Source organism: Branchiostoma belcheri, unplaced genomic scaffold (assembly GCF_001625305.1).
Source record: "Branchiostoma belcheri isolate BF01 breed outbred unplaced genomic scaffold, Haploidv18h27 scaffold47, whole genome shotgun sequence".
NCBI classification, from domain to species: domain Eukaryota; kingdom Metazoa; phylum Chordata; class Leptocardii; order Amphioxiformes; family Branchiostomatidae; genus Branchiostoma; species Branchiostoma belcheri.
Window position 1 is genome coordinate 84,548 of NW_017804098.1, and position 13,276 is coordinate 97,823.

The 13,276-nt window shown below is 43.9% G+C and overlaps 2 protein-coding genes across 2 annotated transcripts; both read right to left on the reverse strand.

The window, feature by feature from the left end:
- Positions 1–1,963: 1,963 nt before the first annotated feature.
- On the reverse strand, positions 1,964–4,774 carry LOC109479195 (adenosine receptor A2a-like). The gene is made up of 6 exons (XM_019781086.1): positions 4,640–4,774; positions 4,021–4,186; positions 3,642–3,806; positions 2,957–3,153; positions 2,350–2,528; positions 1,964–2,132 (listed from the first exon to the last, which is right to left on the reverse strand). Exons 1-6 carry the CDS (start codon positions 4,772–4,774, stop codon positions 1,964–1,966), a joined length of 1,011 nt encoding a protein of 336 aa, XP_019636645.1.
- A 1,283-nt stretch (positions 4,775–6,057) lies between these two features.
- LOC109479194 (cytochrome P450 10-like) lies at positions 6,058–12,079 on the reverse strand. Its single transcript, XM_019781084.1, has 13 exons — positions 11,952–12,079; positions 11,366–11,685; positions 11,052–11,202; positions 10,299–10,400; positions 9,653–9,746; positions 9,167–9,263; positions 8,762–8,963; positions 8,506–8,650; positions 7,893–8,059; positions 7,600–7,678; positions 7,105–7,270; positions 6,746–6,789; positions 6,058–6,603 (listed from the first exon to the last, which is right to left on the reverse strand). The coding sequence occupies exons 2-13, from the start codon at positions 11,658–11,660 to the stop codon at positions 6,499–6,501; spliced, it is 1,647 nt and encodes a 548-aa protein (XP_019636643.1). The 5' UTR covers positions 11,661–11,685; positions 11,952–12,079; the 3' UTR covers positions 6,058–6,498.
- Positions 12,080–13,276: the final 1,197 nt, after the last annotated feature.

The window sequence follows — 13,276 nt, forward strand, 5'->3', positions numbered from 1 at the left end:
GAAAGTGTATTTTTAAAAAGCAAAGAGTTTTTGCAATGGAGGATTCCTCCTTGCTGAAGATTATCCATTATTTATTTGTATCCTGTCGTAGACAGTTTGACTTATTTCCAGACCTACTAAACATCCAATACCCATCGCGATGAAAATCCTCCAGCACTATGCATCACTTTGTAAGTCATGGTGACTTTCTGGGGCGAGTCTCACAAGACTTTTCAGTTCGAAATTTCATACTGAGAATCCTAAAGAAATCTGGACACGAGCTATTTTTTACCGCGAATAAAACAGAAAGCGAGTTGAAAGGTCATTCATCATGGTGATGTATGTTTTTGAAGTGCTAATGAGCAGTAAGAATGTGGTTTTACTCGGACCATTACACAACAGTGCCGCCGAATATTGGTCTTCCGGAGTCACGACGTCCCACTTTGAAACGTCACCCGCAAGTGATGTTCCAGCGGATCGTAGACTACATACAGGCCTTTCTTCGTTTACTAGTATTCAAACGTCCAGTCACATAACTTCCCGTCTCGAATACAATCCTCAAGCAATTCAGTAAACATCCACCCTTTGGCAACTCAAAATATCTGTCGTACCATCCGTAGCTCAGTGCCCAGAAGTGGTCGTTTCGCTGTACATTGTAACCAAAAGGGAACACCATCCGACCCCGAGACAAAAGGGGGCCGTAGTCCAACCATTTAAATGATGGGAATGCGCAGTTAGAAAAGTACAAGAACACATTTTTTGAAAAAAAAAAAACAAACACCGATAATAATACCTCTTTGTTTATTAAATAGTGTGCGAAATTCACTCAGTGGAAATAATCATGTTTGAGTGAACTCATCCCTACCACAAAAGAATACGCAAGGATTTATCTGCACGTATCATGTCACTGGCAGAGACAACAACAAACAGTAACACGATATGCAAAATAACTCAGCACAAAGAGACAGAGAGGCAGATCGGCTAAGATCATAACAATATCTCCATACGATATCTTCAAGTTTCAAACCAGACAAAACAAAACATATGATGAAGTAACCAACCTTAAATCGCCGGATACATCATAACAGTTGACTCATCCAGCAATTGAATTTGGAAAGGATAAATGGACAAGGAAACTTGGTGCTACAGAAATTGCATGACAATTACGTTACAATCGATCACACGTACACGTGCCTCCACTGGAACATCATTATAAGACACGGTATTGACATAGAGCATACATTACTGAGGATAGTTACTAAGGAAGGTATAAATAAGCTCATCTCTGAATGACAGTGCTTAGAAAAGATGCCACAAGGTATGGATGTCACTAGTGCTAACGACGATAGATAATTTATACTGTTACCATCAATATCTATGATTTTGACATTGATAGTCGAGAATACTATGACATGATATGATACTTATTTTACAAAAGCGCCATGTCGTTTTCGCGTCACTGACACACAATTCAAACTGATGTTTCTCAATGCATTTCGGTATACGGAATTGTCACATTGAAGCTCAATTGACAATACAATTTTTAGATACAATAACCTTGGATATCGTCATTCCACATCGTTACGTAATATACTGTTCGTTGTTATTGTAAACTGGTACACTTGTAACATCATGTGAGGTCATTTTTAAATTTTTAATTGATTATATGGTTATAACCGGCCACTACCTGCAAAGGAGGTATGCAACATACTGAGTTTTCCATATGATTATACCAAGGAGCTCAAAATGTAGATTTTAAGCTCATTGGTTATACTGTATCCATTTGTCATTTAACATAATGAACTTTCCATAATTATACCAAGGAGCTCAAATCTAGATTTTAATGTTATTTGTTATTCTGTATCATTTGTCAAACATCTTCGGCAAAAACATCCAATCGACCGGCGTAGACTGTACTGTCAGCACGGTAATCCAAACCTTAAAGCCCGACCCATAACCTACCCCCAGCCCCCTGATCTTGGCTTCAGTTGAAGCTGTGGACCGCCTGTGGCCGCAGCAGCTTCTTGAAGGCGTGTCGGAACTGCCTGTTCCTGAAGGCGAACACGATGGGGTTGCTGCAGGTGGAGATGAAGTAGGCGAACCGGCTAACGCGGTGGGTCACCTGCCAGCCGACCGAGGTGACGTGCGGCGCCCTGCACAACAAACACAACAACGTCGGTACTGTACACTTCTTATACTAGTCATAGCCTCTACCAGGCACCGCGGAGCGCTGGAAAAATAGTAGAAATTGGCCAAAATGAAGGGAATAGTATATCAGGGGAGTTAGGCGGCCGGAAAGGGTACATTTTGCGACCCACGGTCAACGACAACTGTCGAGTAAGAAAGTTTATTCATGAAATAAAAACTCACGCGCCCAGGATGGTCTCCACAGTGATGAGGGGGAACTCTGACAGCCACCAGATGGCGACGACAGCCGTGGTGGTCACCGCGCTCTTGATCTTCTTCCGAAAGTCCTCCGCCGAGTGGCCGCTGATGTTGCCGGCCTGGATGGCGCGCAGGTGTCGGCGTGCCTCCAGGTAGATCCTCACCTGTAACACACCCAGAACTGTCAGTGCAACGGTGGCTCTGAATCACCGGGAGGGAAGGTGGTCCGTAAACTGGCTCCCCTGGCAAGCAGTTTATTTTCTTGCGCCGTACGTTACAAAGAGAAGTGGTGCTTCAGCACCAAGGACAGACATATCAGTGTGAATGTTTTCACATTACTGTAGCCATTTATTTCCAGATGTCCCCATAGATTACCAGAACCTGACGTTATAGCGCGTTCAGATTTGTGGTAGCCCGATGTACGATTTTTTTTAATGTCGTAATTCTTTCAAGCAAGCTGTGACAGACCCAACCATTCACAAGGATCTAAGACAGCCTTTTCCGTAACAAGACAGACGAATTTTGCAGGCCATGTGCACGACTGTTGACCGGGGCCCTTACACAAGTCAACATATATTTGTCGCGGCCTTACCTGGGAGTATGTAGCGAGAGAACCAGCGGCCATGAAGAAGATCCAGCCCACCACCCCCGACAGTATGGCGTGGCTGACGCAGTACATGGGGGCGGGGTAGAAGAAGGGCGGGTCTGAGCGCAGGAACGGCAGCATACAACAGGCCGTCAGGGTGGCTCCTGACAGACACACCGAGAGCAGGCCCCAAATCCGCCGACCTAGTGAAATACGTGGTGCAACCTTCCTTATCTATAGAGTATTGGAATTTCTAGTTATATCCACCGAACCGACCGAAACCACAATTTTATCAACGAGCTTGAAATAGTCTCCACCAGAGTAACAACACGGGTTTAAAACGTTAGCCAAATAGGGAAAATAATTTGACAGGGGAGCCACCCTAGAGTTTATTTGCCCGGCCTCGCCGTGAAGTGATGCTTCAGCACCAAGGACAGACACACCGGTTTTGAATGTTTTCACATAAGGGACAAGTGAAGTGTTGTTGTGCTTCGTAGGGGGGAACTGACCATTCCACGGACTGAGTCTCCTGGAGAATTAGTTACCTTTTTTGCGGAATTATATTATCTGTACCCCCGCCGGAAGGTCTGATGGAGGCTATCAACGAAATAGATCGTATAACGCGTCTCTGTATATCTAAATATTCACAATGTAAAACAAGATCTAGAAGACTAGAACATGTACAACTTACCTGTGAACTTGTTGTGATACTGCATGGGGTGGCAGATGAAGTGGTACCGCTCGAAGGAGATAGCGCCGGTCATCATCATGGAGAAGAAGGTACACAGGATGTGGAAGAAGGCCATGATATCACACGCCGTCTGTCCAAACGTGTAATGTCGGGTGAACAACACATCTGAGGGCCAGAGTGTAACGGAAATGTACCATTTGACATTTACAGTTACAATCTGTTGCACACTACTACTTGGCAATCTTATCCTAAAATCACGTGTAACCTACAACATCAATTTCTGGGGAAGCTAGAACTCTATGATAAATATGATCTCTGTGTGTGCCAGCATAATGACATCATAGATGAAATAAGTAAAAGGTGATAAGAAGATGCTCACTAAGCATGACAGGGACGATGAGCAGGTCGTACAAGATGTCCGCCGCGCAGAGACCAGACAGGAGGAAGTTGGGCGGCTCGTGCAGCCGTTCGTCCAGCCACACGGTCCCGATCACCGCCGTGTTCCCCAGGAGGCACAGGACCAGGACCGTCAGTAGGTACACCACCTGAAAATAGCATACATCACGGGCCAGTATAATTGTAGTTTCAGACATGCTGTAGATATATCACTTCACTAGAAGGAAGACATGTATAAAAATGAGAAAGTTTATTGCAAATTCTTGTCCGTAGGCCAATTGCAAGTACATGTAGCATGAAAATAAAAGATGGACAATAGGGTGGATAACAATATATTATGCAACTGCTCTAACTCATCATCATCTGAGCTCTAACTGCTAAACACTAAATTCTAACTTATTCTAACTTACTGGGTCGACTTCTTTTACCGAGACAGTGGAAGACGAATGATCCCAAAAACGATAGCTCGGAAGCTTGTTCACTTCTAACGTTCACAAATACCCACTAGACGCCGATCTCTGATTCACGATGTTGATTCGTACTAGCATTTACATGGTTCTCAATAACGTGTTGCTAGGACAACATACATGTATACATCTAACCTGTGGGACGCTTTCAGGAAAAGCTGTGGCGAAGATGAGGGGTAGGGATGGAAGCGGCGGTGCCGTGGTGACATTTCCGGCCGTGCAGTTGACAGAAGTGAAGTTCGCCATGGTGCAGTTCCGCCCGGGCTCCATCTTACCACACAGCCCCAAAGAACCCAGCCGACCGTTACTGCGCAAGCATCGTATGGACCATTCAACAACGCGGCGAGCAAATTTTAAGGTTTGCTCTGAATCCGATATTTCAAAACCCTCGCGTTTTGACTGCTAGCATCGAGATCACCGTGCCTCCAGCAATGACCATCGTCCAGTAACGTCGGATATGGATTTGTTGCAGACGATATGACAGTATCGTGTTTCTCCTCTTCAAAATGGGAGTTGGTTTTGGCTTTGCATCCTTTTGTTGCGGAATATGCTACACTGGCGACGTGAATCAAAGTGCTGTTGTTCTTTAAATCCCTACAGACGGTGGGCATAAACATCGTTTAAAAAGACGCAGTGTTGTGGAAAGTTCATAGACACTAATTACTTACGTAACATGCATTATTAACGGAGTCAAAGCTGACAGTATATTTCTATTACCGTCCTTTCTTAATCCCCGCAAGTTATGGGTGTTATATGTGTTAGGTAATCTCTGATTGAGGTTGTTTCTTATTTTAGCTTTTCCAATTTTCTGGGCTTAACTGCAATCTTAGACGTTTGTATACACAACAGATGTAGGAAAACATACGTTTGGAGGCGGCCTACTTTGCAATTCACGGCTAATGATAAAATTGGTTTATCAAGAGTGTTAAAAGCAATTTTAGATCTCCTCTTATTGTGTAGTGTAAGGATTAAAGAATAGAAAGTAAGGGGGGGACTCAAATTGTGAGAAGTGTAAATCGTAATCAAGGATTGCTGTATGACAGGGGAATATGTTGGAGGATCGAATAGGATAGAAATAAGGATGATGACTACGGTAGGGGCAGAGGAGGAGCACGTCTCCGAAAACAAAGGACAGGAAGGTTTGGGCACAAGGAAAATGGAAAATGATGAGGAGCATATATGTGTATGTAGTAGACAGTATGCTGTCTAAATCAAGAAAGGTATGCAGTGTACGCATGTTGATAAATGTAATGTTTATTCGATCAAGGCAAACATTATCATCCTTGATTGCTAACACTTAGTGCCATCAAATGGCACTAATAAAAAAAGAAAACCACCGCAATACATTCAGTGGGAAATGCCGTTTCCTACGTGGTCACTCTTATATATTTTCTTTTATTGGTTATTATTGACCGATGTAGGACGAAGAACATGTTTAATTTATCCATTAAATTGACAACATTGGTTACTTTTACATTCACAAATCAACTCATCACACCGTATCGTATTGTATCAAAATCATTTCTTAAATAAACCTTTTGGATATCCTAGTTCCTATAGCTAGTGATGGCCATGCATAGAGGAACGTACATCCATTTGCTTTACATAGATGAAAACACTCGTTTTGTAGAAAGACAAAATCTGCCGTTGGCCAGCGTTAAACGTTAGCTACATGTACCAATACAGCCTAGAAGTTCATACTAGTGGTTTTGGTATTAAAGCTCTAACGTTATAACATCACACATTAGTCTCTTCAGGACAAAAATACGATAGTCGTTGTAAATAGAGCTGATCATGAAGATCCGACCAAGATTGGGGCATGTTGTATCCAGAACCTCGCCTTTGCCAAAATCTGCGTTTTTTTTCTTTCTTGGATGCTCGGAGACTATCCTGAACCAGGCCTGATCCCATCACTAACACATTGATGCATAGGAAAAGGGTTTGGATACGATAGGGCAGACGTGGAATGATGTGGTCGTCCTGTAATCTCCGTTTTACCTGGGAGTAAAGCGAATGTTTGGGGTGGGCGAAAGCTCCTGGAAACATCCCGTCACAGTGTCCACTTCCTCGTCACAGTGGAGGTAGAAGTTCTGTACCAACTGTAGTCATGCAAGAAAAGTAGTTTTCCGTCAGTTGTTCAGTTAAACCAGATAAGACACTTCGTTAAGTTGTTTGGATCAACTTCTTTCTCAACTGAAAATACATTTTTAATACCGCATTGTACATATAAAACTCCCTTACCTTAGATATCTGGATGTAGAACTTGTCTTCGGCGAATCGGCGACCTGGGGAATATGATTTAACAGGTTCAACATGAACTATGCCACAATGCGGCGTTGTATTTAGAAGAGAGGTCTGGCGTTTATTTTGAGGTATAACTTCACTATGGAATTCCAGAAGTAAAGGGTTGCTAGCAGTCTAGCACTGTTGATTATGAACACCGGAGCCGTGACAGAAATTCCTTTCAATCCATTTCTTAAGCTTGTTAGATCCCTTTATTATCCGGCTATCATTGAAAATCAAGATTAGACACTAATTGATTCTCTTCTTTGCTTATAGTTTTGAGTCAATCAAATAAAACAACACTAAAAGGTCATGACCTATGCACGCGCGTGGTCCGTGGCCGAAGGGAGTGACGTGACTGAACATGCGGGATCGGAAGCCGTTCGGAGCCCCTCGGAGCCAGCGCTCGGGCCGGAACCGGTCTGCCTGCGGGTACAGTTCCTCCAACCGGCCCAGCACGCTGATGGGGATCTCAATCGTTGTCTGGGGCGACAGAGCAAGGAAGGAAGTTCAATATGATTCATTGCGCAAGTGAAAGCACATTATAATTGTGTAACATTTAATGTTATTCTGAATTATCAAGCTCAAAAGTACCAACGATGTTATGATGATGATGCAATTGCCTACCATCGGTGTTGGTCCGTTACAATATCAATTGCGCACATCAATGGCGCTTTTCTCTAAGATTAATCAAATAGTGCAGTACCTGAGAATGACACAAGGGGCGCTAGAGCATAAAGGACGGTGTTACTACCGTTATGTGCTATGTGATTGGACAGGGAAGAAACAGTTAGTTACATCACACTACTTACATGAGCGGGTACACGATATCCGGACAGGACAACATCACGGTCCAGAACCCGCATGTGAAGGAGGCCGACTGGGTGGAACCTGGGGGATGAGAACAGGAAATGGTAATGATGCAGTAGGTTTCATCCTTTTGTAGAAGTACAAATGTTTATGTACCTACATGTATTAGTCAATGTTGTACAGAAGCGAAAGAGAAGAGGGGTGTTTCTGTGTGAGAGTCAACAGCTAGCTATATATAATGTAGGGCAGAATGTTACCAGCACTATAGCTTATAGAGTAGTCCTAACAGATTCACCTGAAGGTTTCCTTCACAAAAGCCTTGAGGTAGGGCAGCTTGTGAAGATGGGCGCTTGTTACCGCTTCTCCCGCGGGTACCACCTCTGTGACCTCCCGCCGGATGGTCTCCTGGACGTCCGGGTGCCGGGCTAACTCGTACAGCTGGAACATGTCGGCATGGGAACTCTGCGGAAAACAGAGAAACAACAAATGTCAACAGTTTTCTCTGGAGTAAGTTGAATTTAAAACCGAGAAGTGAAAACTATTAAAGCTAAACACCACTACTTTTGTATCGCTATGGATCGCATGTACCGTAAATCTAGCTAAGACTGAATATCATCCTTAGACAGTCTATGTTATGTATGTGCGCAATTGCTTTGCAACGCAACGTCATTGAGGAAGGATTTCTGTCAAAGAGATTTTAACTACTGTGTCCAAGTTCAATGGAGAATGATATACATTGTATCATGGTTACGTGCTATAAGGTTAGGGTAGGCTTACGGTTAGAGTAGGGTTAGAGTAGGGTTTGTGTTGGAATACCGGGGGTAGGTTAAGTTAGGTTAAGGTTTAATATACTAGGATAGGGATCGGCTCAGGATTAGGGTTCGGGTTCGGGTCCATTCTTGACTTACGGACTGCACGCCGCCCACGAACAGTTCCACAGTCGACATGGCGGCGTCCTTGTCCGACAGGCTGGACTCGGACAGCAGGTAACCCAGCACGCTCGGCCGGTCCTCTTCGTAATCCACATCCAAGTCCATGTGGTGCTTCACAATCCTTTTGTCAAGGAAAAAAAAAACATAAGTACCTTCGCCAAGAATGTTGCCGGTGCTAGTGAGTATTGAAAGTATAAGTAATATAATTAAGATCAGTCAACTTATCGCTTACCTCAGGATATTTCTGTGAGCATTCATATAGCCGTTCCAGGTGTCCTTGATGAGATACTTGGTCAGCGGGAACCCTATTTCCAGTTTCAGCCACGACGCGAAGAAGTCGTCGATGCTCCTGATCATTTCAGCCGTCTGGCACGAGTCCGAAAAGTCTGGCTCCAGACACCCTGGGCGACGGCCGAAGATCGTGGTCCCGGCAACTGGCAAACAAACAAATCCTGATTTTATGCCATCCTACAAAATCGTTTTAATAAGTTAGCAAACATACGCCAAGTGAAGGTGGAGGCGGTTTGCAAACGCTCTGTTTATTTTGAACCCTCATATATTGTTAGAGGAAATGGTGTCTATAAACTACCTATCCGAAACAAGCTATACGATTCAAGTTTTTCATTTAAAACCTCACCTTCAGTGTTGTAACGCCTGATCTGCCACGTGAGGTTGGGGACGGTGTGATCATCGACCAGGCTCCGCTTTAGGAGAGCCAGGAAGTCATCCGAGATCTGTAACGGAAAGGGATTAATCAAGACCTTACGTTACACCTGGGCCAACGGTACATGTACTGCCTCGTGCCCTGTCTTTTAATGTCTCTCATTGTACCCTTCATTTATGCTGGTAACCTGAAGCCACTTTCTAATGTTACCGCACCTGTCTAGTAAAGAGCTTGAGTCAATGGACACGATGTAACGACGCTAATCACCAAGGCGTGTGGAAAATGGTCATTGGAAGGTTGGATCACAGTGTTGACAAGGTTAAAGGATTGCCACGAAGACAACGAATGGGCAACAATTGCTCCGAAAACCTGTTTCCTGACGCCCTATTGTATCCATCAGCAAAACGACTTTTTTTATTCACGATATCCCCTGATAAAATAGAATCAGTTTTACATTACCTCATTCAAGGTCGGGTGGAAAAGTTCTACCCCACTCCTCCTCAGCAGTGTCCTGTTGACGGCACTGCGGGTACGGTACCACTCTAGGCCCTGTCTACAGAAAAGGAAACACACGTTATCGTACGAACAGTTATGTGGTGTTGTGATAGAAAATGATAAAACCGCAATATATAACGACACTTTGCTCTTCTTATTTCTGTCTAGACAAGTATTCCGTCAGCGTGGACCGGGAAGGAGAGTAGTGACAAACACTGTAAACCATCATTGTATCCAGAACCGCGCTTAATCCAGAACCTGGTTTGGGATAGTCTACGCAAATCTACGTTCTCGGGGCCATCCAGAACCGTGCCAGTTCATCCTAGTAGATAGGCACGGTCTGGATACTATAAGACATAGGTTTATTACCCTCTATATACGTTTCATACCTTATTGAATACATGTCATGTTTTATTCTTTTTCACGTGATATTTGAAGCATGTGAGCATCTACGAGGATGTAACTGTGTAAAAGGTCAAGGCCTTCAGTCCGACCTGTGGTGAACGCCACCGCGCCTGTGCCGTGTCAGTCATCACGTAGTAATTTATGTATTCATACCAACACAGCGACACGCAGGGTACACCGGCCCATGTTGACAGTGTACACTCACCCATTGAAACTGGACTCTGACTGTGCTCGGTGCTTCAGAAGTTCTTGTCCGGCCGCTTCCATGGATTCCCTCACCAGCGGGAAGGACGGGCGATGTGGGTACCTGGAATAGAAAATGACGAATCTTTTGTACGCTCTATTTTTAAAAGCCACCCACTGCGATCAAATTCACTGCATGTAGTTCTTGAAAGTTTGGCCATACAAGTTGCTGTTCCAGTCAACTTAATTGTTTCGTTAATAAAATCTGATGAAAGCAAGTATAGGGTGCAGTATTAAGAACGAGGGAGCGGCATGAAAGTATGTATCAAATTCTCATTTAGAAAAAGTGATATTAGGGGCCTTTCTAGCCTGGATGCCAGACCCAAAGCACACTGGACACAAAATATCTCAGTTTCCTGTTTGTTTAGGTAACAGTTCTCTGACACACCAGGACAAAATAACCTTATCTACAGTTTTATCTCATCTGCTGGTGAAGATTCAAACATCCAGCTGGGAGTTTTTAACCAATCATAGCAGAGGTGTAGAATTGCTTCCTGCTGTGCCACCAATGGGGCCTTACGCTCAGATACTGAGCGTTCGAGTGGCAGGTCTATCTGACCCTACCAGACCCAGGCTCACTGAGATATTTGTGTCCAGTGTGCTATGGGTCTGGAACCCAGGCTAGGGCCTTTCAAACTCTTCTTAAGAAGCTGAAGTGTAATTCGGACGGTGTAATGAATTTCGAAACTTGTATCAATTATCCTGTGGTAAATACCTTCCTTCGTTCCTGTAGACGGTCTCAATATCTCCGGGGTCGGCTATACGGACGAACGTTCCCCGTGGACCGAGGTTCTCCTTGTAGATTTTACCGTACTGTTGGTAGCGAGTCCACAGCGCCTCGTCAAAGCGCCGAGGATCAAGCTTTCCTGAAATACAATTCATAATAGTGAGACCTTAAGGAGAACAAAGAACTGGTCGACAATTCGAATTAATTTGGGTTTAAAGCAGCTGACGTCTGGCATATCACAGTAAGAATGTACGAGTAGAATGTTGAGTGAAGTGATGACTGGTCACTGAAAAGTCTCTTACCAAGGAATGTGTACTCCCACAGACTTCCAATGATGGGCAGCCCCTTGGGGCCAGGGATCTCGTGGAAGGGGCGCACGGCCGCGTCCGTCTTGTTTCCCGTACGGCTGACATAAGCTTCCATCCCCGTATCCGACACAGCCGAGCTGCCTTGGCGTAGGATGCCCAGCCTAACGTTTCTAGCCATGGGGTAAAGAAACTTCCAAGGAAATCTCCCACACCTCCACTGGGTGTCCAGAAGACGGTTGCTTCTCATGACCGCGTCACACCTCCTACTCAAAACTCCAGCAATCCCCATCAGGAAAACGTACTTCTTAGATTATCTGGGAGAAAAGCAATGAAATCGTGACGTGTTTTCTCTTGAAATGTCCCAAGAAAGATTCACTTGGCGTAGTAAATGGTTGGGTATACGTAGACGATCATGATCTTGGCGGAATAAAACCGTCCAAGGCTATTTTGACAGTCAGCTACATCTTCAACAAAATCTTTGCTGATGGCGCAGTTAGAGTGGTTTTGATCTCTGTGTAAGTGATCCGCCCGCAAAATATACAAAAAGTTTCCTCCAAAAAGTAAAAGAAGTTAATCTCACCTTGCTGATGTATTTTTGTCCCTCCGTCACTAAAATTCGTTTGTTTTCTGAGTGCCTAACTTTTCTACGCGGGGCCCTACTGATCTGATGTAGTTTGAGGTAGTACGCCTTTGTGCTGTGTGCTGTTGATGTGACGCAGTCGAAAATAACGCCAGTCTATTGGAGGACGTAAGAATAGTTTTGTATCATGTTATGGGGCATTCCTGTCATACCGAAGTGTTATCGTGTTCTCACTTATCCATGGCCTTTTGTTCTTATGTTAACGAAACGTGTAATACAGGCAAACATTAGTAACAATTACAAGGAAATATTCCCCCAAAATTAAACAGTTCATGTGATCATGTTTTGCTTATTGTGTCGCTTATTGATTATCACTGTATATCATATACTAGTATACACATACCAGATGTCAAACGCTGGCTTTGAAACATCACTGTCTTGTCCTGTACACATTTTGCGAGCTTCACCTATTAAGACTCAAAGACAGAATATCAAATCAAACCACTTACAGTGATAAAATATCGACGGAGTTTCAGCGGTTGTATAATCCCCAAACTTACAAGTACAACAACAAAAGCTATTAAGTGAACCCGTCAATTGCAAGCAAAGTGGGTGTCTTTGTGTGCGGTAGTCAGTGGACAAGGGACCCAGATTGACCTTCAGCCTTTGAATGACTCGATAGTTCATTGATATCGGTGATATCAATACTGTACCAAATCCATCATGTAAGGTGATGATGACAGCCGGGCCTGTGGGCCTGTATGACCAAGGGCACACGGGTGTGTGTTGAGCATGCGTTAACGTTGGGAACGGGTCACAACAATAACCGAGTCCTAAGGAGCTTTTAATAGCCAGACTTTTAGTGTAAAGAATAAAGAGCGGACAGGTGACCACCATTACGATGGATTAGAATCGTTACTCAAAATACTCCAAATAAACGGTACGTACGTAAACGGCCTACAGGTGCCCTTTAGAAAGGTGTCAATTTCGACAGCTGGAAAGTTTGATACTTTACACAAACACGATTTTTCAAAGGTATGGATGATACCAAACGAAAAAAATCTGTTAGGCCCAGATAGCGAGAAAGGCGTCTAAATTTAGATTTGCATCATCACTTCCGCAGGTCTTCTTCCGACAATATTTTGTCCACAAAGTTCTTTACCTAATCCAGAACTTTAACCTGTTGATGTAGCGGAGTTGTACACGAAGTACCACTAGTTTACATAACACCTTTTCGAAAAGGTGAAAGGGGATACCCACATTAAGTGTTTTTGGTAGTGAAAAAATGTTGACTGCAACAAAAGTCAGTTTTTTTCATGACGAAG

Coding starts and splice junctions, on each gene's coding strand:
- LOC109479195 (XM_019781086.1), bottom strand. CDS start 4,774: ATGGAGCCCGGGCGGAACTGCACCATGGCGAACTTCACTTCTGTCAAC. Junction 2,529..2,956: donor CTCTCGCTACATACTCCCAG/GTAAGGCCGCGA, acceptor GGTGTGTTACAG/GTGAGGATCTACCTGGAGGC. Junction 2,133..2,349: donor GTGGAGACCATCCTGGGCGC/GTGAGTTTTTAT, acceptor TTTGTTGTGCAG/GGCGCCGCACGTCACCTCGG.
- LOC109479194 (XM_019781084.1), bottom strand. CDS start 11,660: ATGGGGATTGCTGGAGTTTTGAGTAGGAGGTGTGACGCGGTCATGAGA. Junction 7,679..7,892: donor TTTGTGAAGGAAACCTTCAG/GTGAATCTGTTA, acceptor CTCATCCCCCAG/GTTCCACCCAGTCGGCCTCC. Junction 6,604..6,745: donor TCTACATCCAGATATCTAAG/GTAAGGGAGTTT, acceptor GCATGACTACAG/TTGGTACAGAACTTCTACCT.